Below are 26338 nucleotides of genomic sequence, written 5' to 3' on the forward strand. Positions count from 1 at the left end.
ACCATGATGAGACACACCTCTATATGGGAGTGATATATTAAGGAATCCATAGGCTGAGATGAGAGCAGTGCCGAGCATCAGGATTCCCAGTGTCTTTCTGACTGGAGCCCATGGGTGCATTGGGGCTCACATGCACCAAGCTTGTTCTAATAAAAGAGGGCAATGGGCAACTGATGGGAGAAAGAAAATGTGGATACTGGTGCTGGTTGGCATGAATGACAGTGAACCTTCAGCCTTAATGTGGAAATGCTGTGGTCTAGCCTCAGCCCTGTCTCCCTATCTTGCCCTTCAAGAGTTTCAGAAGATGCTAGATGATCTGGGAGAAGGGAAATGATGATCGCCCACATCTATCTCTTCTCTCCCTCTTTCAATGTCTCTCTCTTCTCTATGTGTGTATCCTTCTGTCTCTGTGTCTCTGTCTGTCTCAGTGGGTCTGTCTCTGTCTCTATCTCTATGTCTCTCTCCCTACTCCATCTATTCTGGAAAGCCAAAATAGAGACTTTAACAGATCACTCACTTTGTAACTAAGCTGATGAGCTGGGCATGTTCACACAAGATGGCCTGAAGATGGACACTGAAGATGGGTGCCTACAGGGAGGGTGCTGCCAGAGACCACTTTGGTGCTGGGAGGTATATGGGATGCTTGAGAACTTAAGAAGGCAAGATTGATATTAACAGTAAAGGCAACTTCCTAAGACCAAGAGCGGAGAGTTGGTAAGGTCTCCAAGGAATGATGGAGGAGCTGGAGGTGACAGAAGACTACCCAGACCAAAGATGGGAAGAGATGACCAGACACCCACAGGAGGAACCCAGAGGCTCTACTTTCCCTGCGAGGAGGCTGACAAACCTACCTTGGCTGTCTATGTGCCCTTGGGTGTCCATATGTGGGAAGCAGCCCTTGGGGTGGAGTGGTATCACCCACCTAGGTCTGTCTCAGACCTATCTCAGAAAGGTGAGCCAAAGAGAAGATCCGAAGGCTTCCCTAGCTGTGCTGAGAAATCTCACCAGTCATACTCACCATTTAAAAACAAAAGTAACCACTTGCCTATTTGAGCGACACCAAATAGATACCAAGGTGTAGAGATTAGAAGTGAATGAGCCTAGAGACAGGCTCAACTGCCCTTCCAGTAAGATGGCTTTCAAGAGCCAATGCTAATTACTTCAAAAGCTGTGGTGAGGAACAAGTGGTCAGTCACATCCAGCAGAGGGCCTGCTGACTTAGAAGCCTGTGGCCATGTGAAGCCAAAGGGACATATGTTCAGGGACATCACCATGGATATCACCCTCCTTGGATACCTTGGTAAGGACAGCAGCAGCTGAAGTAAACAGACAGACCCATTCTTGGAGGGAAGTATCTACTAGTAGACCCAGTTCTAGAGGTAAAGGGCAGAAGGGGAATTGCTCACACTTGACCACCAGGCCCCACTACGAAGTGATGCTGCCATCCCTCATCTTACCTTGTTCACCCGGGGCCAAGGAAACTGCAGAGCCCACCTCTGATGAGAGAGCTTGAGGACAATAGGAGGTGCAGAGAAAGATGCATGTCTCAGAGGCATGGAGGAGAATCCTGGAAACCTGGAGCTCTAACATGGCAATGTCACAATGGCATATGTTTGCATTGTCTTGGGAACATTGTCTTGTTTAGGGACATGGGTACCAAAACAGAAACAAAATCCAGAAGAACCACCTTCCACATTTTTGAGCAACATCTTAGATAGAGCTCTCAAAATGTCTGAACTGTAAAAGCACCATCCCCCTTCACCATCAGACTCAGCTTTCACTGCTCAGGGGGGATACGGAAGCTAACTTCATCAAACTAATGTCAGGTTGTTCCCAGAGGGCAGAGTCCCTGGAAAGAAGCAAAACTTTGGCCACTTAGACATAAGCAAGGGCAAGAGAGGCTGTCTGGCCTTCAACCTTTCAGCCTTGTCTGTAGACTCTCTCTCCATTTTTCACTCATTCTCCTGCTGGTGATGTGGAGCCATGCAGAGCGGACATATCCTCGGGAGATTCCCCAACACCTGACCCAGCCTCTGCTAGGTGTGCCACAGGAACATCAGATGTGGGGCTGTGAGATGGCTTAGCTGTTCAGGGCAATGGCTGCTCCTTCAGAGGAGCAAATTTGGTTCCCACTGTCCTCGGGGAAGCTCACAACCATATGAACTCCAATTCCAGGGGCTCTAGCAGCCTGACATCCATGGCCACTGCATGCACATGTTACACTTATACAAGCAAGACACCCCTATGTGCAGAGAGTGTGGAGCAGGTTCACAGGCTCCTCCCAGCACCTGCTACCGATAGAGAGTCTAGGGAGCGGGGAGATGAGCTGAGCTGCCTACAGGGGAGATGGCAGTTATTCCAAACAAGGGAGTACCCTGAGGATTTGCTATGAGGCTTCAATGTAGGACCCAACAGAAGCCCCAAAGTAACATCTTCATAAGAAAACACATCACTGGGCCCTCAGTTTCCCCTACCTTCCTGGTCACACCTGGACCTGAGGAAAACCACAGTACCACTGTGGGAAGGACACAGCCTGTACCAGAACATAGCCAACAGGGATCACCTGGGCTGGGCACACACAGAACCATGGGGTTTTGATCCCTCCTGGGCTCCTGAGTGCTGTCCTCACATAAGCACACACCGGGTATGGATATATTCCTTTAATTATGGAACTGGAAAATTTCTTTAATTCAGTCTATGCTTGTATAACACAAATGTTCGAGAATCCACCACCCACCCAACCTGGTGCTCAGGCTCACTCGTTGGCAGTCAGCTACGTGAACGCATGTGGCTGTTAGCATCTTCAGACAGTTAAATGAAGAAATATAGCACTGATCATGTGTGTGAATACATATAGAGAAAACCCCAGCATTCTTAATTCTGGCCCAAGGTGATAAGCCACACACTGAGTGCCATTCGGCAGGTATCTGACAGATGAAGGACGTCATATATGGGCCTCCTCATCTGGGTTGAGACTGTCTCCCTGGATGAATGGCGATGAAATACCAGGTCACCTGTGGAACTGCTTCTCCAATATATGCGTATAAATGCTTGTGTGTTTGTGTGTGTGCGTGTGTGTGTGCAGCGTGTGATGTGAGTTGCCCAAGTACAAAACACGAGTTTATTCTGTTCATACTAAGCATGTTAAATAAATCAAATTTTGTAACTATAACACAATTTTTTTTAAAAAGGAACATTGAAGATCTTCAAAAATTGCTACAGTACAAAAAAGGTGTGTGTGTCTGTGTGTTGGTATTTATATATTTATATATGTATATTAACCAGAAATAGTGACTCTACCGGAAGTGATCCCCCACCCCTGTCCTCTGTAAGATTTCTCCGCGTGGTTCGCTGGGCTCGGCTCCGGCCGAGCTTCCGGGTCATTACATGGCACATAGTGGTATTATTGGCACAGGTTCAGAATCGTGGTGCGAGTCCCAGGCGTCGGGAGCTGTCTCCTGTCCTTCTGCTTGCTTTCTCCGCTGTCTCTAGTCGCTTCTTGCATTTCTTCTGTCTGCTCTCCGAAGAAAACTCTGGGAGAAGGGAGCGCCCCTAGGCACGAGCAATTTTACAAAAATAGATTTGGCCTTGGGTGTCCTGCTCTGCTGAGTTTCCCTCGGGCAACAGAAGCGGCAGGTGCGGGACCCTCTCCTTAGATAGTTTAGTTTTAGGTTTTATAATTTTTTGTTTTGTTGTTTTGTTTGTACAAGTTCACCAACGGAATCCTGTGGAGGAAGGAGAGAAGAGATTTAATGGCAGCAGGCCCTAGGGCACAAGGAGGCTTCCTGCCCACACAATGCCCACACACATCCACTCTGGTCACCAAGGACTGATGGGACCATGAGGAAGGGCCCAGCCCCCTGTTCGGAGCCTCCCAGGAAGGGCTGGGCCTGAGACAGGACAGAAAGACACTGGAAATCTGGGAGGCACGAGCAGGGAAAAGAGCCCCTCCCCCAGACATCTGAGTGAAGCCTCTCACCCACAAATTAGCAACTGTTAGGGCCTTCCCCATTTCCTCTGGGGCCAATCTGTCACCCCACTATCAAAGAAGGAAACGGATGCAGAGAATGGGTGGGGTCTAAGAAAACAAAAGTTCCTGAACACCAACCTACAGCCACCCCTCTCTGAAATCCGGCTCTTTGAGAGGCCCACACCCATGCTCCCGCGGGGGTCCTAACGTCTTCTGAGCACTCTTTCACTGTCAACCCTCAGGCTTAAGCCTATATTCAAACATCTTTAACAAAACTCCCAAGTCGGCTTAGGACACCAGCCAGTCCTGAAATTCTTTTCAGTGTTAAAGCCATAAATTCTGCTTCGGTCTGGGTTGAGCTCAGAAGTGCTCAAGCTGCCGAGGGTGGCGATGTGGAGCTGTCCCTGACCTCTGAGAGGTCCATCTCCTCCATTAACTCACATGGAACCCAGCATCCCAACCAGGCATGTCACTGACTAGCATGCCGACCTGTATTCTTCCTCTCTCCCTCTCCAACCCATAGAGGGAGGAGCTTTGCCTGCTACACCCGCAATGCAGGGAGGAAACCCTGGGCTCCCTTTGCATCCATTACCAGCTGGAGGCTCACTGGGACCAAGACCCAGGACAGACTTCGGGATTGAGCAGCCAAGCCAACCTGAGTCTCCCCAAGAGAGAAAGAAAGGGAATCTGGGAAAGCCAGCGGCTGCAACGTTCTCCAGCAGCCTGGCCATGAAAGGACACCCAGACCCGGCAAGTGGAAGCCCAGTCTTCCAGCAAGAGAGAGTCCAGTGATGGGCATGCCCCTGGGCATGAGGATGCATCATGTCACAGCCATGGGCGATCCTGCTTGGCGCTGTATGAGTTATGGGGTGATGTGTGAGGGTCTCCACTGCCCTCAATGCTCTCAGTGGAAACACTCCACAATTACAGGGCATGTAGACCCTCAAGCAGGGAGGGAAGTTCCTCCACACCTGTGGATGGCACAAGTCAAGAAGCAAGGGCCCCAGCGATCCTTAGACGAAGTTGGCAGAAGGGCGAGACTTGAATGCTGGTGTTGCCCCACAGTCAGCAGGCCCAGCGAATGGCCAGATTAGAGATCCATCACAGTGTGTTCAGAACCTTCTGGAAACATTCGGCCCTGTGCCTTCTCTGGAGACCTGGAAGCAAGTTGTCTGGCTAGGGCCTACAAGCTGGTTTTAAAGAGTCCCCCACAGTTGCAGCCAGGGTGGTGATGGGACCCAGTTCCCCCAGAGGGCCCCAGTGTGACATCCTTCCTTCCGTCTCAGTGGTGGCAGACTTTGAACACTGAGATTTCCAGGAGGCACATGCAGGTTTTGTCTTGGAGCGATGGGCAGGGCTGGAAGGCCTGCTCCTACTCAGTTCCATGTTTGTGCCCAGAGCCTCGACTCGTCTCTCCAGTGAGGTGGAAAAGAGAATTGAAGGCGCAGCTCCTTCCCTGTGGCCCAGAACGGACAACAGAGGCTCCCTGAATACCCCTCCAACTTGCCTTCTCTTGGAGAGGTATTCAAACAAACCCCCGTTTGGCAGCTCTGTGAGGCCTAAGTTGAAGAATCCATTGTGCCTCTGGGGGGATGTCCACCTACTGTGGACCTCAGGTGATCTTGCATAAAGGAATGGGACAAGTCAGATCAGCACTAGGCTCCTTTTGGTGGGCCCTCCTCAAGCTGTGTCCCTACCCAAGCCCCATGCTCTGGGATCAAGCATTTCAAACAAAGACATGCACTTTAAGGCAGAGAGAAAGAGCCAGCTTGTGCACCTGTTTTCATTTGAACATCTTTGAAGTTAAAAAATAGTGCTGTGTGAAATCACTAACACGAGTGACCCAGGATGTGCATTTGAAAAGGCAGAGTGTGGGTGTGGCTAGTGTGTGTGCATTTGTGCACATTAGGGATGCAGTGTTCAGAGGGACGTTTTAGTGGGGACAGTGACACAGTGAATGCCACCAAACCACACACTGAAGAAAAGTTAAGGGGCTGGGGACACAGCTGGGGGAGTGGAGGGCCTGCTGTGCTTATGTGAAGACCTGGGCGTAGATCCACAGCATCCACATACAAACTAGGCAGGGCAATGTGGGTCCGCACCCCACCCCTACCCCCTGCTGGGGACACAGAGACAGGAGGATCCCTGGGTCTTACTGGCCAGCCAGCCTAGCAGAATTGGTGAGCTTCAGGGTCAGTGAGAGACTCTGTCTCAAAAAACATGGCAGATATTGATAGAGGAGGACACCCAACATTGACCTCTGGCCTCCACACATAAGCACATACCCACAGGAACACATAGCCAATAATAACACACACACACACACACACACACACACACTCACACACACACACACACTCACACACACACACACACACACACACTCACACAGGCATGCACTCATACACAAAGAGACACAGAGAGAGAGACAGAAACAGAGAGACAGAGAACAGAGAAAGAGAGAGAAACAGAAAGGTTAAAATGCTATTTATTAGTTCTATTTTCTGCAATTAAATGTAATTTTTAATGGGCTCACTAACGGCAGGGCTTGGTGACCTCACACTTGGCAGTAGTGGACTAGGTCAGTGTAATGTGTGTGAGTGAGATTTCTGTCCCTATTCTGATTGTTGATTACTTGTTTATTTGCTTATTTGAGACAGGGTCTCTCTATGCAGCCTAGTCTGGACTTCCACTTCAATCTTCCTGCCTCGTGTCCTGAGTGCTGGGATTCCGGGCCGCACTAACAAAGCTGGCTTCTGGTGACTGGTTATTGGCGTCCATCTAAAGGTGGTTGTAAGTCACAGGGCTGCCCCGACTTCATGAGAAAGGCTCCTGTGGAGGTGGGGTTCTGGTCCCTGACCCTGGGCTTAAACCGACAAAGCAAGGCTGGAGAGGCAGCCCCGCCCCCTCCCTGCCAGCCTTCCCCCAGACACTCCCAAGAGGAACCTTATCTTTGCTTTCCATGCTAGCTCCTCCCACCTTCCCTGACTCAGTTGCTCCTCCCTCCACCACATCCCTCTCTCCTCTCAAGTTCACAGTGGCACACAGATCTCAAATTGCTAATCTCAGTTGACCTCTCTCCTCTATTCAGACATGCCCTCAATTTCTATCTGTCTTGCTCCCCAGGTATAAGAGAGTCTCCGGGGATTTTCAGTCCAGCAAGCATGGCATGTCCCAGGCAACAGGACATTCCCTGACTACAGGTCTTCAGTGAGGGCCACTTCAGGCTCCCTTAGATTCCTGCTCTGCATCTACATGGACTGGTACCCAACTCTGAAGAAAGCTAAGAGGCAGACAAGGCTCAGTAGCCCATTCTGGGTCACTAACATGGGTCTTTCTTGACTTAAAACCCACTCCCAGGACAGGTGGAAGGTAGAAGCTGGTGACAGAGACTGTCCCCCGGAAAGTGATCATGTGGAGCCACACAGGGAGGAATGTGGAGCCACACAGGGAGCAATGTGGAGTCACAGAAGGAGGAATCTGTGGCAAGCCTCTGGACACTTGTCTGCTGGTAGAAAAGAGAGAGACCGAGCCACTGATGACTCCGACTGAGTCTGCCCTTGTAACAGCAGTACTGGATTCTTGCAGAGCAGAAGAGGTTCCAGGCAAGGGCAAGGGCAGGGTGCCATCCTAGCCTCGGGCCAGGGAAGACAGAGATGGGAGGCTGCCACCACCCTGCAGGCCTGCCTGCGTGCTCAGTCCTGCTGTTCTCTAGTTCTGGCCTGTAGTGAGGACCCGGACCTCCAGCTGCAGAGGCTCAGTGAAGGAGGCTCTTGGTCCTGAGCTGGAGAACGACCAGGAGCCCAGGCTATGGGGAAGGCCACCACCCAGCAGGAGGTGGAATTGGACCTCACAGGGAACAGGGAGAGACAGGAAAGCTGGGTGCTTCAAGGCAATCTTGCAGATAAATTCTGGGGTACATTCTGCCCCCTGCTGCCTGGAAGGAGATTGGGCAGCGGGTATCCTGGGCTCATGGACTTGATGCTAAATAAGTAAGACTTTGCTTTGAAAACAGAGACAGCAGGGCAGGCTAGTCCTGGTGCCACAGCTGCTAACTAGTCAGAGTCACCACAGTCTGAAAGGGCCCCTGTGCCCCCATGTTTTCTTTGTGCTGGATATCAGCAAGCACAGCTTCTAGAAGGTTCTCTGTGCTTCCTTTGAGTTACAAGAGCTTTGCATTCTGAGTATGGTGTGTGTGTGTGTGTGTGTGTGTGTGTGTGTGTGTGTGTGTGTGTGTGTGTGCGCGCGCGCGTGTGTACGTTCCAGCTTGTGCACAGGCATGTAGATGTCAGGGATTGACATCAAGTGCTGTTTTCAGTCGCCTTCCATCTTGAGACAAGGTGTCTCAAGGAACCCAGCGCTCACAGACTGCTTGGCTGTGTCTGGCTCTTTTGTTTTTGGTTTTGGTTTTTTGGTTTTTTGAGACAGGGTTTCTCTGTGTAGTTTTGGTGCCTGTCCTGGAACTCGCTCTGTAGACCAAGCTGGCCTCGAACTCACAGAGATCTGCCTGGCTTTGCCTCCCGAGTGTTGGGGTTAAAGGTGTGCACCACCACCTCCCGGCACGTGTCTGGCTTTTTATGTGTGTTAGGGATGGGAAAGCAGTCTACCCAAAAAGCCATCTCCCCAGCCCGAGATGTGTTTCATTTTGTTTTGTGGGAGGGCTCAGCACTTCCCATTTTTTATCAATCATGTGATTTAATTGGTTTGAGAATATTAGTAGTGATGTATCTCTTATTTGCTCCAGATGCGATAGTCTTTATGGTTTGCGAGGCATGGTTCAGAAGGAAGCAGCTTTGGCAAGTAGGACAAACCTAACTACATCTAATGGGGTTCTCTGAAGTTCAGCCATCCTCTGTGGGGAAAAATATGACAGGAAATGAGCCATGAGCCAATGGCAGGTGAGTCTCTGAAGTCCCCTCTGTGGGAGCCAGAGTACAGGAAGCCAGCATCATCTGGTTTCACCCAGAGCTGTCTGTGCTCACCACAAGGTGGGATGCGACAAGGACTGGCCGAAGAAGGGAAGCAGGCACTTGTCTGCCGTGAGCCCCAGGTTTCCCCAGGAGCCCAGCTGCAGGGAAGAGATGTGGCCACAGTTAGAGGCCACTTGTGCACACCTATTCCTGTAAGGGGACAAGATTATGTGGGGGTAAGGACTGCTGCATTGGGACCAGCAAGATGACTCAGAAGGTAAAAGAGCCTGCCTCAAAAGCCAAGGACCTGAGTTCAATCCCCAAAACACACCATGGAAAGAGAGAAACAACTGGGAAGTTGTTTTGATATCCAACTGTGCACTATATTCATGCCCATGCATCACACACACACACACACACACACACACACACACACACACACACACACACGCGCGCGCGCGCACACACACACACACACACACACACACACGCGCACACACGCACACACACACACACACACACACACACGCGCACACACACACACACACACACACTGACACACACAGATAAAACAAATTCTTTTAAAGAAATTGTTACATCACCAATAAAAAGCTATCTAAAAGTCTTAAAGGCTCTACAAGAGATAAATATCTCCATTGACTATTAAACCTTAATTAAATGTTTTTCTATTAATTACTATTTATTTAAGGGACAACAAGTACCCGTGTAAATCTGAGAGATCTCTCCAGCCGGTCTCTGCTTGCTGATCGTGCCCATGCGTTAATTACAAGACCCAGGCGATGCTCAGAATCCGAAGGCTTTCATCCCAGTGAGTGATGAATAGCTCGCCTGGCACAGGGCGATGGGATCTTTAAGCATTTATCAGAGACTAATGAGACTCTCTGCACAGCTCTACTGGTTCTGGTCTACTGAAAGTCACTGGAGGTGACGCACGGCAGCCATGGTGGCAGAGTTCATCCATTTTGCAAGGAGAAGCAACGCCTAGTTCGACTCAATCCAGAGGGTCCCCAGGATGCACATGGGGGGGCAGTAGTGGTTTGGAAACAGGTAGTCTCATGTAGATAGGGGTGACTCTCAAGTAGCTCTGGGGGCACCTACATCTTATACCCCACCCAAGATCAGTGTGCTGGGATACCTAATCAAAACAGTGGGGACTTGATCGCTCCAGGGAGAAGAGAATGCCGTAGGAAAGACAAGAGGGTTTTTGGGAACCGAGGAACAAGTAAAACCATGTACTCTGCCACCTAAGCTCTGTATTCTTGCAAATGTCCATGCTGCAGCTCCCTGCAGAAGGCTGCAGAGCTCAGATCCTTGAGCACTTGGGACTGGTCCTCCTGCAGCTCCACTCTACCCTCAGCCTGCCTACAGCTTGGGGCTGGCCTCAGGTGAACAGAGGCACTTGGCACAGAGAAAGGCATGGTCTCAGACCTTGCAAGGGGTTTTCAAAGCAGAACCATCTGTAGAGTAGGTAATGTGATACCCTGGAACCAGACAACCTCGGGTGATTGACTTTACCACTGACAACCTAGAGCATCTTGGTCAAGTTGTCTGCCTTTCCTCAGCCTCAGTTTCCCTCTTTGTAGACGGGCTTGCTGGGGGAGTGAATGCACTGCTGTATGTAAAAGTGGCCATCTATACGACAAAGTTGCCCCAAGAGCAGAAGACACGCGGCCTACGGTCCTTTAGCTCTTCTGGGAACTGTCAGCCGAGTTGGCCGGTTCATCATCTCCATGTCAATGAACTATGGCTTAACACATTTTTTTCTCGTTTTATTTTGTTTTTTAATTGATACAGGATCTGACTCTGAGTTTTTCTTCACACTCTCAGTAACTCCCCTGCCTCAGACTGACTGCTTGGCATTAATTACAGGCATTAGCCATCATGCCCACCTTGAACGAACTTCTAAAGCTGTAACAGAGATGTGGTGCCTATCCTACCCTGGGGCTTGCCAAGCTTTACCAGGCAACTGGGACCTTTACTGCTCCCCAACACTAGCTGAGCTGGCACAGCTCAAGAGGGATGTCCACAGCCTTAATGGAATGAGCTGCATTGGCAGGCCGCGGCTCCGTGCTCTGAGGATGTGCCAGGCTCTGTGTCTTGCCTGCTAGAAGGCTGTGCTTGCCACGCGGGCTCCGTGAAAGCCTCTGCAGGAGGCTCGTTTCCAGTTTAATCTAATTACTTTTTCTTGCCCGTTGGCGGAACATGTTGGCTTTGGGACAGAGACTGAGGGCTGGAGATTTGATTTGGACCAGTCTTGCGATTCATTAGTGCTGGGATTAAGAACTGACCGATTCGTTCCCATGCTGGCCTCAGCTTGCTCCTTGCTTCCTGCTGGAAAGGGCTGGGTATGGAACCCTGGAGCCATGTCCAGCCCTCAGCCTTCTGCCCTTTTTACTTAATCCCCATGCAGAAAGTGAGCAATGAGTAAGAGGAAAATATTTGCGGATACTGTGTCCTATCTAAGAAACAGGGTTGCCATCTCATGGAAAATGATTGGGTGCCTTTTGTAAGGGTGATGTAGACTGGCTCACTCTGCTGTGACACTGGGCAAAAGGAAGGTCCCCAGCAAGCCTGGAATCACAAAGGAAAGGATGTCAAGCCCACACCACCCATGGGCTGTGCCTGCAGCATGTGTAAGTGGGGCGTGTGGGCTGCGCTGCTCCTGGGAGAAGCACTCACTCCCCACCCCTTAGGCCACTGTTCATAGACTCAGTACAGAAGCCATTTAATGTTAGCATCAGAGTTAATACCATCCAAAGCAAGCCGAATGTTCCCAGGCAGCAGAGCGTGAAGAATTCATCCTGTTTGGGTGCCAGTCTCCAGCTTCAAATTAGTAGATGTCTCAACTCTTCACTTTCTTTCTTTATCATGTTATTTCTTATCTCTTATTTTCATATTTCAAGACTGCATTTTAATTTCGCTCCTGCCCCACTCCCTCCCGGCATGATTGTGTGCTGAGGGTGTGATCCCTGTCTGCTTAGCTGCTGCCCTGGTGGCTTCCTGCTGAGGGAAGGGAATGTTGTACCCAGAGCTTGTTTCTGAAGGTAATTTCAGCTCACAGTTCTGCACAGGGAGGGCAGAGCCCTGAGATGGTGCTGTTGCTGTTGCAAGGAGATCCTGGGAGCGCCTCCCTCCCTGAGAAGTCCTAACTGTTTGTCTAATAGATGTGCCGAGAGACCCGTGGTCCAGTATCCACACAGGGCATGTATTGAGAAACCCACTGCTTTAGAGAGGGGCTCCTGATCATCCCAAAGCAGAGGTAAGGGGAGAGGGGGGGGGGAGATAAAGAGGGCAGAGGACAGGCTGCCTCAGGGAGATACATACCATGAAACAGACACATGGCGTCTGCCCCGCCCCCAGGAGGTAAAAAGCCTTCGGCCAGTCAGCAGGAGATTTCAAACCATTTCTCAGACACAAAGGCCACAGGGATGAGATGCCGATCTGCAGATGAGGATCTGTGGAAAGCAGAGAAGAAGGCTTTGAGCCATGTGAGCTGTGTGAGCCTGCACATGGCAGACAAGCTGGTCAGCCTGCAGGGGGAGTGTGTTCTCTGAGATGGGTCTTCACCAACCTCTAGATAGGCGAGACCACCACTGTCTCTCAGGCCCACCAGCAGAGAGGTTGATGGATGCAGGGTTTAGAGACTCAGTGGGAAGGCTGGTCATCCCTCACTCGTGTGCCATTTGCAGATGCTGACTTTGGGATGAGCCCAGAGCCAGGGTCTGGGCTTCCATGGACAAGACTGGATGCACAGTATTGCACGTGATAGAAAGAACAAAGCCCAGCTCCTAAAATGTCCCCTTCACATTTTGTCATCAAAGCCAGGTTACTGTGATGGTTAGCTTTAACTACCAATTTGACAGCCTAGAATCACCCGGGAAGAGAGTCTCACTGAGGGATTGTACAGACCAGGTTGGCCTGTGAGGCCGTCTGTGTGTGTGTGTGTGTGTGTGTGTGTGTGTGTGTGTGTGTGTGTGTGTGTGTGTGTGTAGTATCTTGATTGTTAACTGATGGGGGGTATTGAGACCACCCTGAGTGGCACCATTCCCTAGGCAGGGGATCCTGAACTGCATAGAAGTGAAGGAAACAAGCAAGCAGGTGTGCATGCATTTACTTCTCTCTGCCCTAGACTGGCTGCTTGAAGCTCCTGCCGCTGTGAATTCCCTTCTATGATGGACTGAAACCTGGAATCACAAGCTGAATAAACTCCTCTCTACTCCAAACTGTGTTTTGTCAAGGTATTTTATTACAGCAACAGAAATGAAGCCGGCAACTACCACTCCCCAGGCCCAGTGGCAGACACCAGAGTGTTATCCTTCCTGGCTCCATATCAGGATATGAGAGTAGCAGCTACTCCACCCTCTACAGCTGGACATGGGCATGGTACACCTGCTCACTGTAGCCAGCGGCGGCACAGGAGCATATGAACTGTGGTTACTCTGGTGGCCAGAAGAGCTGGAACTCCGAGCCCACTTCTGCTTACAGGTAAAGCAGCAAACAGGATGGAAGGCACAGGGTGACCCAGAGCTGACCTCCCAGCCAGGGTCCCAGGGGACCCTCCTATCTCAGCTGCTGACTGAGAGGGGGAGGGGCCTTCAAGGCATATGAGCAGCCTGCTAACTGCCTCATTTCTTTCTTCTCATTTTTTTTTTCTAATTCACAAATGATGCATGGGTGCATAGTCACTTAAAAAATAGCTTATTGATATTTTAATTTAATGCTGGACAAACCTTGTGCAGCTGACTCAGGAGTTTCTTAACCATTCCCAGGGATGGCTAGAGAAGTGTGTCTTCTTTGAGGGATCACCCATGAATAATAAAAGAGCATTTAATAAGGGACTGTAGCCTGGAGTCTGCTTGGTATTTGCTATTTTTCTGAGCTGGCTGCTGACATTTTATTGACAGAGTCCAAGAGACACCGACTGTGGGAGGAACCTGTCATAATTTGCTGATGCTCCAGAGGGCAGTGAGTACTTGGCTAGCTTTGAACCCTGAGACTGGGGGGTTGGGGGAGCAGACATTCAGCCTCCAGCTGTAGTAGTGAAGGTCTGGGAATGCGTCTTGGTCACCGTCTTGTGGTCTGGGATACGTTTTTTCCCATGGCTGCTGTTGTGCCTCCCGGGGTGACTAATACCTATTGGTTCTACTTCACTGCTATTGTTTTGACAAATCAGCTGTCTTCATGTGCTGGGCCCCTGAAAGATCTACAGAGTGACCAGACAAGAGGACGGTGCCTGGTTCAGCCACACAGAGCCTTGGAGACAGGGTCACACAGAGCTCACCGGTTTCCATTGAACGTGGACTTGTATTCCCCTGTCGAGTGCAGTGTCTCATCGGCGTACACGGGCACGGATGCCCTGACACACTCATGGGAACACTGCAGCGTCTCGTTATAGGCCGTGAAGATGTCCACGCTGCTGGGCACCCGGGCCGGGGTGAAGTCTGTTAAGTTCTGGCAGCTTTCCTCCTGCTGGTTCATCTTCCGCTGGTGGCTGTTCCTCCGAGTGTGCCCACTTGGGGCACAGCTAGCAGAGAGACAGAGAGGTCTGAGTAGGGGTGGGCAGGTACTGGAGCAACGTGCAGACCTCTCCCACACACCCACTGTGAAGCCTTCACTGCTAGGCATCATTTATATTACATAGTAATTCTCGGCCTCTTCAGAAAGATCAACCACAATCAAGTAATCAGCTCCCTTTTTTTTTTTCAAATATAAAATCTGAATTTTAAATGTGGCCATTATCACAAGAGAGCTTGGAGGTGAGTAGTGAGGCTATGGGACCTTGTTTGCCTGAAGAATGTCAGCTAGACTGAGGGGGCTGACTCAGTTTCCCTCCAATGCCTTAATGGGATGCAAAGGTTGATAGTGTTCACTGCAAGAGGGCCTGGGGAGGCAGGAGGGGTCCTCTGTGGACAGCCTGGGGTGGAAGGTTGTCTTGCTGTGGGATGAGCTGCTGAGAGGGAGCCCCTGGCACTCACCTCATCCATCTACACATCTACACATCTACAGCTGGAAACTGACTTGAGTTCATCCTTGCCAGGGTCTGACAAAGAAATGTTCTCATGCCCGTGTGTTTCCTCCACACTCCCCACGGCTCTGTCTGTGAGGGCTTCCTGTGGCCGATGAACTGGGGACCCCACTCTCCTCTGTGAAGGAATGTCATGTGGAATGCAGGGCATCATTAAAACAAGGTGTCCTGTTTTCTGTGGGTCTCACTTTACTCCTCGCCCCTTCCCCAAGGTGGGGGTGGGGAGTGTGTGTGTGTGTGGGGATCTCACGGCTACTGAAAGTGAGCATGAGGCAGAAGGTCCCTCAGCAGAAGATGCTGAGCCCTGCTGACCCTCCTTACCCACCCTTGGCTGCTCTCCCAGAGGGAGAGGTGGCCTGTCACAGAAGGGGGTCACAAGTCTTCTTCTCCTCCTGAGATGGTCACGAGGCTGCCCTGTCCCACACACATGTGGACCTGTGGCCCCTCCACCCTCCACCCTCTACTCTAGAAGCTTGGCAGGAGCTACTTTACTATGCATGTGTTCTGGATCCACCAGAGACCCACCCACCTATCAGGTGTGAGGCTCGTAGAATGGGGTTTGTCTTGGGCTGTGTCCCCCACCTTGCTACCTACCTTTGGCTCTCCCATTTCTGGGTTTGTCCTGTTGCTGGGATCCTACTTGTCATTCACATCTATCTGGGAATCATGGGGCACACTGCTCCACTGGCAAGTTTGAGTCTTCCTTGATGCTCACAAGCAACAGACACCTTTCAAGCAGCTTCAGGTAGATCTGCATTTCGGGTGCCGCGGGCAACAAGGAACCCTAGCAGCGCCCTCAGTTTCTTGGGCTATGTCGGATGTACACGCCCAACAAGGCTAGCCTCAAAGCAGGCCACTTTACAGGAGGGGACAGGGAAGGGGAGCCACCTGCAGCAAGGCAACAACCTGGTGTGGCAGCAGAGAATGGCTGCTCAAGGGGACGGAGATGAGGAGGCTGGCTGGTGAACTGCCTGGACCCCAGAGGAGGGCAGCAGGCCAGGAGGGGTCTGAGCACGCTGCTGCTGTTTCTGCCTTTCAGAGGCATGACACGGACTGCACCCTGGTGGGCAACATACACAGATACATACGGGGCCAGACAGAGCTGGGTGACCAGAGAAACATGGATCCTGGGACACTGTGTCATGAATGTTGGCCAAGCTTACCACCTCTTGCACAGGAGCCATGCTGAGGGCTACGCTAGAAAGTGGACCCAGCTGAAGCCAGCGGTGGCCAAAGTGCCTGTAGTCACCTGGGACCTCCTACTTCAGTGAGAGTGCAGCCTGTAGGCTGCCATTCAGAATGTCTTATTTGAAATGGGGTCTTCTGTATCATCGGCTGTGTAGCTGAGGATGACCTTGAACTTCTGATCCTCTTGCCTCCACTTCCTGAGTGCTGGAGTTAGAGGCACAGGCCCGCACACTCAGTATATGAAGAGCTGGGATGGAAGCCAGGGTTTTACGCAAGCTGGGCAAACATTCTGCCAGAAGTGTTCGATTCCAGCTCCTAGGCACGGTCTTAAAAAGTTGGGGCTCTCTATGCAGACCTCCCTGGGTACCCCAAAGCCCACCAATCCCAGGCCTTACCAATTTTTTAAGACAAGAGTTGTGATGAGTGCAGCGATGACCATGATGAGGGAGACGGTGATGGTGATGATCTGATGCACAGCCAGACCTGCAGGAGACAGAGGCCAAGGTCAGCACGTGGGAAGGGCTGGACTGGAGCTGGCAGGGGCAGAATGAGGGGCGAGGGGCAGATGGGTGCTTAGGTTTGAAGCACCAAGGCTGTTATCACCTGGGTCCAGAAAGGAAGTCTCCAGCCCTGATCTCTTCTTTCCCACTCTCAGCGTGCCATGGGAAGCTGTGCCCTCAACCTGCTGCTTTTATCTGAATTCAGGTAACTCTGCTGAGACTCCCAAGCCCCACCCCCTCCTCCTTGCCTGGTACAAATGTTCTGTGTCTCCATTCTGGAGACATGAGCATCAGAGAGGGACTGGCCCAGCCCACCTAGGACTTCTGGAAGAAGATAAGTCCCCCAACTGCAGACCCCGAAGGCACTCTCCCCCGGGGTGTCTCTTGTCTCTAGAACCCTCTCCATCATTCACTGCCTGCAAAGTTAGTTCCTACCACTGAAAGACCAAGGTCAGGGAAGGGTGAGGCTTCTGTCACCTGGCCTTGTAACCCTGTCCCTCTCTCCAGTGAAGAACGACAGTGGACAGCACCATGGTGTTGACAGAATGGGGATAGACGGGCAGGGCCACTTCTGCAGCAGGATAGCCAGAGCCTAACAGTCATTTGCTGGCACTGCAGATGTCCAAGGTTAGGATTTCTCTGTCATCCCCCTCCAGTGCTCCCAACCAGTAATAGCGCCCACCTCTGGTTCCACCCTAGGCCACATTCCTTCTGGACCTCATCTGTCACAGTCTTCCTGGGACATGGAAACAGAGTGTCCCCAGCTGACTCTACTGGCCAGCCAGAGTGGTCTGCAAGGTACACAGCCCCCAGTGTTGGCAAACATGGGACCTGAAAAGAAGACCAAGGCAGCTTGGGGAACCTAAAGGGGAAAGCATCGTCCTCCAAGGGATGATGTCTTTGGGACGTCCAGGCCCTGTCCTGTACCAACTGGGTACCCGGCACCCAATTCTAACACCCACTCTCCAGACTCCAGCTCGGCACATCTGATATCTGGGGTGTTAGGGCATATGTTCCCGTGTGGCAGGCTGCAGTGTTCAGAGGTTGCTGGCAGCCTCCCAGAGACCATCGCACAAGCAGATGTTACTTCGCTGCTAAATGTGATCATCAAAGGAGACTATTTCATGAATGACTCCAAGTTGGCAAGGCCAGAACATGTGTCCCGACTCCCCCCCGCCTCCATCTTCTGTGGCGAGGTGCCATTTTCATGAAGGGTTCCCATTCCAGTCCACAGGAAGAGCATCACCAAGAAGCAGTGGAGCTGACACAGAGTGTGACGGCCACCCTCCTTTTATCTGTTGACTCAGGAGCCACTCTGGGGTGTTTTTCCCTCTGTGCTGCACGGGGCTGGTGGCGGCCATCTTAGCCATCATGGCTGCCCTCAGGAAACAGCAGTTCAATACCACTTGCTTTGACGTAGCTCTCACTGCTCATTTTGGCCTGTGGCTTCCCGTGCACCTGTGCTTAGTTTGGGGCACTTGCTTTAGACCTCTGGGTGAATATCCAACTCCTCCAAGACCACTATTCAGCTTGCCAGTGGGGTTAAAGCCAAGCTATCCTGCAGAAGCCATCCTCAAGCTGACCAACAGGAGTCTCTGCTCACTGGGGTCTAAGAAACAAACATCTGGCAAGCAGGAGAAACGTTGGAAAGGATGGGCAGTTTAATGGAGAATGATAGAAAGCGTGGTGCTTGCTCAGTATCCTGTCGTGCTGTATCCACAGATTCCCCTAGCATGATGATGATGCTAGTGTGATGATGATGATATACATTTAGATTTTGGTGATGGTGATGATGGTCACAACCGTCATTGGCGTGACTCAAATTCTATTCATTACCATCATTATCAGCACCATCCTCTCACAGTCATCAACATCATGATCATCACTGCTGCTCTTATCACAGTGACAATGGTGACATGAAGAGGATGGTGCTGACCGTGATGGGGACAGAGATGATCACAGACACACACTCAACAAGTAGCAGTGCGCTGTTCTCCCATGTAGTCCTGGCAGCACCTCTTAATGGTAGCTAAGAGTAGTAGACTCTACAGTTTCTGGTTACAGAAGGGAAAATCACCCAGGGAATCTGTGCACATTCCTCAGATCATGCGGGACCCGCTGGCTCCAACACCAATTGTTCTGCACAACCCTGGGCAGCCTTGGTTAATCTAAGTATTGTCTTGATCTACTTTCTCCCTGCTTCTGTGTCAGAGGCCAGCTCCTCTCTACTTGAAAGCCTGCGAGAAAACAGGTGGAGTAGTGTCCACAGAGCCTTCCCACAGAAGACTCCAGGCCAACACCACGGGCCTTCCAGCCACTTCTTGACATGCCACATCCCAAATCCCATGTCAAAAGCTACCTCAAAAGCTATATTGCTCCTTGTGGTGAATGTGTCACATTCTAGGTCAAGGCTGGAGAACTCAGTGGCTGGATGCATGGCAGATTTAGAAAGGGGCCGCAAGCAGAGGTGAGTGACAGCAGCAGCAGCAGCAGCAGGGCTGGCTCACCGGGGCCCTCCAGGGGCAAAGGGAATCCCTCACATGAAACAGACTCTGCTGTTCACTTTCAACTATCTGCAGGATCAGAGGAGACACAGTGTGCTCCTCAACTCTGACCTCTTCTCTTATTCCTGAGAGAATCTTTTCACTGAGCTATCCGCAGGTGCCTGAGTTCACAGAGGAGAAGGGGTGCATGAACAGAGGCATCGTCCATATTGAATTCCTCACCACCTTCCCTGCAGGTGAGAATGAAAAACTACCAAGTCTACTCTTCTGATAGGGGAAAGAAATAGAGACCTAGAGAGGGGACTCTCCTCAGTGATGACTTTGAATGAAGAATACCAACCTTTGGCTATGGTCCTTTAAGTCTTTGAACCCTTTCAAAAGGCCTCAAATCATCACCATCTGAGCATCTGTGTCTACCCCATGCACACACACAACCTTGCCCAGAACCTTACAACAGTAGTTAGATGTCATATTGCTATATTTATTACTAAGAAGTAATAAATGAGGAAAATAGGAACAAAGGTGCACTGGTTCGGTTTTTATCAACTTGACATAAACTAGAGTCACTTGGGATGAGAAACCTTAGCTGAGGAATTGCCTCCATTGAACTGGCCTGTGGGCAAGTCTGGGGGTTCATTTTCTTGATTAATAACCATGCTTGGCCAGGTGGCTCTGGGTATGTAAGAAAGCAAAGTGAGCAAGCCACAGGGAGCAAACCAGTAAGCAGTGTTCCTTCCTGACCTCTGTTTGAGTTCCTGCCTTGACTTCCCTTCATGATGGGCTACAAGCTGTTTTGATGAAATACTCTCCTCCCCAAGTTGCTTTTGGTCATGGTGTTTTGTCACAGCAATAGAAACCCAAACTAAGACAAGGGTCAAAGCCTAGTAGTGCACATTAAAAAAATTTTTTTTGGAGAATTTCACACATGTGTTCTTTATTTACATAACTTCCACCTCTCCCTCTTCCCCAAGTCCCAAGTTCCCCTTTCTCCTCAAATTCATGACTTCTTCTAATATTATTATTGTAGACACATATCAGCAAACCAGCCTACAGAGCCATTTCAGTATGTCTCATATGTACATGTGTTTCGAGCTGACCACTTGGGATTGGATGACCTATTGGGGGAGGGGGCACTGTCCCTGGAGAAGCCTGATTATCCCTCCCTCAGCAGCCACTGATTACCTGTAGTTCTTAATCTAGGGGTGAGGCCTTGTGAAATTCTGCCTAATACCTCGGCCTGTTGACTGAGGAGGTCATCATGCTGGCATCCATACTGCTGAGACTACATGGGTGTAACTTCTGTGATGTCCAGAAGACACTGTCTCGCTCCTGGCCTCCTGCTTCAGAAGCAAGAGCTATGAGAAGAGCCAATAGACCCCACAGTGATGAGGGCTGAACAGAGACTGGTCCAAATAATATTTGTGGGATGCAGTTAGGATTATGGGATATCTGTATGCATGCCTCACTCTTTCCTCCCATTGGAAGGCTGTCTACCAAGAAGAGAGTAGAGCCACATGGGAAGTTATATGATGTTTACAAAATCTGTCATTTTTGACCTGATCTTCAGATGCCAGGAGGAGTTGTTCACTCATCATCTGAAGCTACTCATTTTCAGATGAAGCTAATGTAGGCGAATCTTTGTTCACAAGATAAAATTAAGAAATACTTTAGGCTTTGTAGAAAGTGTAGTAAGTATAGTCAGCTTGTATTATATATTAGTATATTATCATTATTTTATTACATTATAATAACATTATTAATATTATTTAGTATTTATTGGTTTATTATTATGCACAGTCATGTGCAGTCAGCTTGCATCACTGCAATAAAATATTGGAAGTAGCCAACTTTATAAAGAGAAAAGGTTTCTTCAGTTCACAGTTTTGGAGGTTCAAGGATGTGGTACCCGAATCAACCTAGTTCTGGTAACAGCTCCATCACATTATGATGGATAGTAATAGTTGGAGAATATACATGAGTCACATAGTTACAGAGAGCAGGGCGAAGAGAGAGTGAGAAGTATGCAGACTCTTGGATCTCACAGTTCCACCTGAGGGCATGTAGCCAGTATTCCAAGCACCTCCCCTTAGACCTCAGTTCTTGAAGGCCCCAGAACTTTACATTCCATCATGCTGGGATCACGTTTCCAGTTGCAACGGACTCTTGCAGCCACTTAGGCTACACCCCAAATATATCAGCCTCTGTACCTGGCTCTGCCACCAAGGTACAAAACCCACCACATAGATGAGGTACAAAAAATAGCTGTAACTGTTTATAAAATTTTATTTATAAAAACAAACAGCTGCCATATTCAGACCATGGATGACATTTTTCAGAATTCTCACTGAGGTAAGTAGCCAAAGGGGGTTTTATTTGTAGCCTTAATGAAAGTATTTTTCTGTTTTGAATGACTGACTAAAGCTGAGGCTCCCACTGTAAACCTGGGGTTCAAAAGACTAGAATCGTCCCTTTCCCACACCAAAGGGTCATTGTCATCACAGATTTTCATTGGCCACTGTCTAGATGATTTACAGACAGCCACGGTCCTCTGCCCAGCAATCACTACGCTGGATTGGGTCTGGCCCCCTGTGCAGCAGTTTGACAGTGGGCCACTTTGCATGATGGGTCTCTAGAGAACTCAATTTGATGGGATTTTTGATTTTTGAAAATCAAAGCTCACAGAGAAATTGACTGGTTTAATCCCTTCAATGGCACTCAGAAATATTTCAGCCGTGCGTCTGTCTGTCTCAATTGTCTCCATTCACATTGAAAAGAAGCCACATCTTGTGTACGAGGATGACCAGATCACAGGGATGGCACGGCTCCATCACCACAGAACTCGCTTTGCAAGCCTGAGGACCTAGAATCCACATGCAAAGGCTGGGCCTGGTGCAGCCTGGTGTATTCCCAGTGCAGGGAAAGCAGAAACCAGAGGATCCTTAAGCCTTGCTGGCCACCATTACAGCCCGATCAGTGAGCTCCAAGACAGTGAGAGAGCTGTCTCAAAGGAGGTGGATGGCCTTCCTGAGGATGACCCCCAAGCTTGCCCTGTCTTCCATATACATATCCATCTGGGCATTCATGTGAATACACAAGTGCATACACGTCTATAAATAAAAATTGAACATTAAAAACCTTAAAGGAGACTACCCAGGTCTTTCAGGAATGTGTCACATTGGTCTCTGGAAAGGATTCTGCCTGCTGTGTGGATGTCAAATTCTCAGGTAGAAATCCCCCAACCCTGTCCCCTTTTCTTACCAGTGTCTCTCAGCACTCCTACCTTGAATCAGTTCCCTCTGGCTAAGTCTCTGGCGGCCCTTAAATAACACGTGCAGGGACATCTGCCCCATAAACCCACTGACCCTGTACAAGGCAATCCTTGAGCTGTCCCCACTCCAGCTGTCAGGCGGGCTGTGATCAGCTTGACAATAACGTTCCCTCAAAGAAATATGCATTCCCCAGATGAAGTTTTAAAAAGCTATGAACTTTCCTCCACTTTCAAGGTCAATATTGAGTTGCATCTTGTAACTCTTTGAATTCGGATGTGGCCCTGGAGTCTGGAAGCATGCAGTGTGGGAATGCATGCTTCCCTGTCCTGACAGGTGTTATTGTCCCTGCTAATTTAGGGGCTCTTTCTGCTCCTGGTAATTGCCACTGTGTACTAATGTGCTAGGAATCAGCTGCCATGCAGATAATGAAAAATTATACCCAGAATAATGGATGGGGACAGATGGATTACCAAGCTCCACATCAATCAATAGGGCTTTTATGGTTATATTTGTGGTGGTTTGTAATAAGATCTGGCCCTGAAGATTGATGGGGAAGTTGGTAATCCATCTCTGGGTCTGAACGAGGTCTTATTAAAAGAAGCCGAATCAAACATGGGCCATTGTCCGTGGCAAAAACAAACCCATCATGGCTTCTCTTCTAGCATGGGGGAGGGGGGTGAGCAGTGCATTTGGCTGTCAAGCTTGGATGAAGACAAGAGTGACGGCCTTGGAATTTGCCAAGGCAAATGGATGACATTTCTGTGCTTAGAGTAGCTCATTTGACAGTACAGGGGCCTTGTGTACCCATGCTGTGTGAGCAAAGGCCCAGTGGCCACTGGGAGCAAGCAAGGCTGTCTTGCAGGGGCCAGTTTGACAGGTAGAAGGTTACATGGGAAATCCAAATGTGCCAGTTCTTGGGTGTTCACAGGAAAACAAGACAGTAGAAACACAGAGAGCAACTCTGTGAAGCCTTCTGAGGGGTGGGTGTGTCCATCTGGGTCATTCTCACAAACACAGCAAACAGCATGTATGCAGAGAGATTCTTGGGGAGAGATGTGAGAGAATTGGCTCATGAGGTTATTGGGGCCAAGAAATCCCACCATCTGCCAATAGTAAGCAGGAGAACCAGCACATCCATTGTGTTGTTCTGTCCTAGGCCAAAGGCCTAAAACTGGAACTCATGATGAGAACCTCAGTTCAAGACCCAAAGTCTGAGTATCAGACTTGGATGAATGGATGTCAGCACCAGAGTCCAAAGGACTTAAGAGGTCTAACATACAAGGGCAGAAGGAGATGGATTCCACTCTTCCCCAGCCTTTCTGGTCCATCAGCACTCTCAGCTGATTAGCAGATGGCTGTACACGATGGTGAAAGAAGATTTGGGCTCTCTCTACTGATATGAACACTGATGTTTTCCAGAACTAACCAGAAATATTGATGCACACTTCCCCTGGCCAAGTTGACACACAGAATTCACCATCACTTTAAGTGACAATCTGGTTCAAAGTGCTTCAAGTCAAGAAGATGTAAGTAGGCTCCATTCATAAGACGGGTCTTCAGCTTAGGACAGGGTCACACTCGAGAGACAGAACCCACCAAGGGAAGGACTCTGATACCTCACTGGTTTCAGCTTCATCACAGCAGCTCAGTGAAAAGGGGGTCCTCTGAGAGCCACTCCAAGGGATCTCAGCTCCACATGGTGCAGAGACAGATAGACAACATTTATTGGTATCTTGATACACTTTTCATGGTGACAACTGGGGCAGAGGGTGGTGGTTCCACTGGGGCACAGTAACAGAGGCCAGAGAGACTGGTGACCATCTCACAGTATACAAAGAAGAGGGGACCGGCCTGACAGGACTGGAGTTCCAAGGCCGAGAAGACATGGGTTGGATGGTAGCAATGTCCTTTAACCACAGGTGCATGGCCTCAAAATGTGATCTCTCTGGTCACATTTATAATCCTCCCCCTGGCTCTGCCTACTGGTGACACGGTGGCCTGGGGGATGGACAAGAGATGACATTCACATGGTGGTGAGAGAGCTAATCGTTGTTCCAGAGCAGTTAATTCACACTCAGCTTGCTACAGTACCGAGGGGGTTGGGTAGAATTCAAGGATATTAAGTCTGTATCATGCAATTTGGGGGGGGGGTATCTCATGACCACCTTCAAGTTAAGGAATTAGCTAGGGAGACTCATGGCACTCAGAAAGATCTTACATATTTAATCACAGCTGATCACAAGGCTGGGCAGAGGGCTTGGCTAGCATGATAAAACCCTGGGTTTGATCCCTAGCATCACATAAAGCAGGCAGGGTGGTGCATGCATGGAATACAGTAGAAGCAAGGGGATGAGGATTTCAAGGCCATCCTTGGTTGTATAGCAAGTTTGAAGCCAGGTACTGCTATAACACTACATAAATTTTATTTTAAAAAATAACTTTTCTGCTAGGGATGGTTTCTTGTGAAAAACTACTAGCAGTTTGTGGCTTAGAGGGAGGAAGAGTAGCTCTTCTTCTTCTTCTTCTTCTTCTTCTTCTTCTTCTTCTTCTTCTTCTTCTTCCTCCTCCTCCTCCTCCTCCTCCTCCTCCTCCTCCTCCTCCTCTTCCTCCTCCTCTTCTTCTTCCTTTTGGTTTTGTTTTTCGAGACAGGATTTCTCTGTGTAGTTTTGGGGCCTGTCCTGGATCTCGCTCTGTAGATCAGGCTGGCCTCGAACTCATAGACATCCACCTGGCTCTGCCTCCCAAGTGCTGGGATTGAAGGTGTGTGCCACCACCGCTTGGCAAGAGTCAGTCTTCTTAGGACATTGGACATGAATGATGGAAGGTTGTCTGTGCCCCAGTGGACGGCCCTACACCCATGTGAGTCCTGACTGGACTCAAGGTATTACAAATAGCAAGAAAAGAGAGGGCTTGAAATGAGAAGGAAGACATAGTGGCGGCACTGGGAGAGTCAGTGGGTAGTGGCGGATGGGTATTAGGATGCCATTCACAATCAGAAAGAGAAAGATCAGAACGGCCTGAGGTGAAAGCAGGTGTGAATATCCAGATGGCCCTGCCAAGCACAAGAAGGTGAGGAGCACTAACTGCTTCCAGAAGCCATGGGTGATGTGCGGAGTAGCCATGACAGATGTTCCTCTTAGCTCAATGTCCATCACGTGGCTGACTGCCTGCTTAGCAGATCTCAGTCTCCAGCCCCTCCAAAGATGCAACAGGTACCATGTGGGCCAAGCCCCCAAACAAATGAACACAATCATCTCAGGCAGGACATCCTAGGCTTAGAGGTCACCTTAGGAACTTAGAACAAGGACATTTCTTAGGGTGGGACTAACCCATACTGTACACACAACTAAGACAAAGAGACAGATTCGAGCAGGTTCATTCCAGAACCGACGCCCTCTACACTACATCTCAAGCCCTTGAGGAAGGGCTGTCTCTTCTCTACAAGGGGACCAACTCTGGCCATAATGCTACGACCAAGTGACACTTGTAGATCACCAAAAACTTTGTGCTGGTTGGGGATCCAATAGGGACCCAAGGTTTCTCTCAAGGTCCTGACATTGGGCAGGGTTAACTCTGCGTGGGCCACATCAGTGAGTAAGTTCCTCTGGATAAAACAGAATTTACATTGGCATTTCCTTTTAACTTGAGAAAAGCTAGTACCACAGACAGGAAGTGTCAGAGATGGGACTCACCCTGACCAGAATAACCACACACAACCAGCTCCTAACCCCAAGAAGCTTCTCAGAGCCACCATCCTGGCCACGTTTAGGCCCTTCTTGCTGCTGACCCTGAGGGGCTAACTTTGCCTTTTGACTGGACACACCTGGAAGGCAGAAGGGCCCTCAGAACTTATTGGCTGCAGTTGGGTTTGTCTTTGCAGTTGGAAGTCTTTTGGAGGGTGTGCTAGCTAGTATTTTTGTCAACTTGACACAAGGTAGATTCATCTGGGCA

At 49.8% G+C, this 26338-nt stretch overlaps 1 protein-coding gene across 1 annotated transcript in view; it reads right to left on the minus strand.

Annotated features, from left to right (window-relative positions):
- Nucleotides 1-2646: 2646 nt before the first annotated feature.
- Nucleotides 2647-26338, minus strand: part of Ajap1 (adherens junctions associated protein 1) — a 114867-nt gene continuing 91175 nt past the window's right edge. The window contains exons 3-6 of the mRNA XM_076565780.1: nucleotides 16510-16597; nucleotides 14183-14425; nucleotides 12226-12356; nucleotides 2647-3725 (exon numbers count right to left, since the gene is read on the minus strand). Coding sequence (XP_076421895.1) covers nucleotides 12284-12356; nucleotides 14183-14425; nucleotides 16510-16597 — 404 coding nt within the window. The 3' untranslated portion in view covers nucleotides 2647-3725; nucleotides 12226-12283. The remainder of the gene's footprint in view (nucleotides 3726-12225; nucleotides 12357-14182; nucleotides 14426-16509; nucleotides 16598-26338) is intronic.

The sequence above is a fragment of the Peromyscus maniculatus genome, chromosome 2 (genome assembly GCF_049852395.1).
Source record: "Peromyscus maniculatus bairdii isolate BWxNUB_F1_BW_parent chromosome 2, HU_Pman_BW_mat_3.1, whole genome shotgun sequence".
Lineage (NCBI taxonomy): Eukaryota > Metazoa > Chordata > Mammalia > Rodentia > Cricetidae > Peromyscus > Peromyscus maniculatus.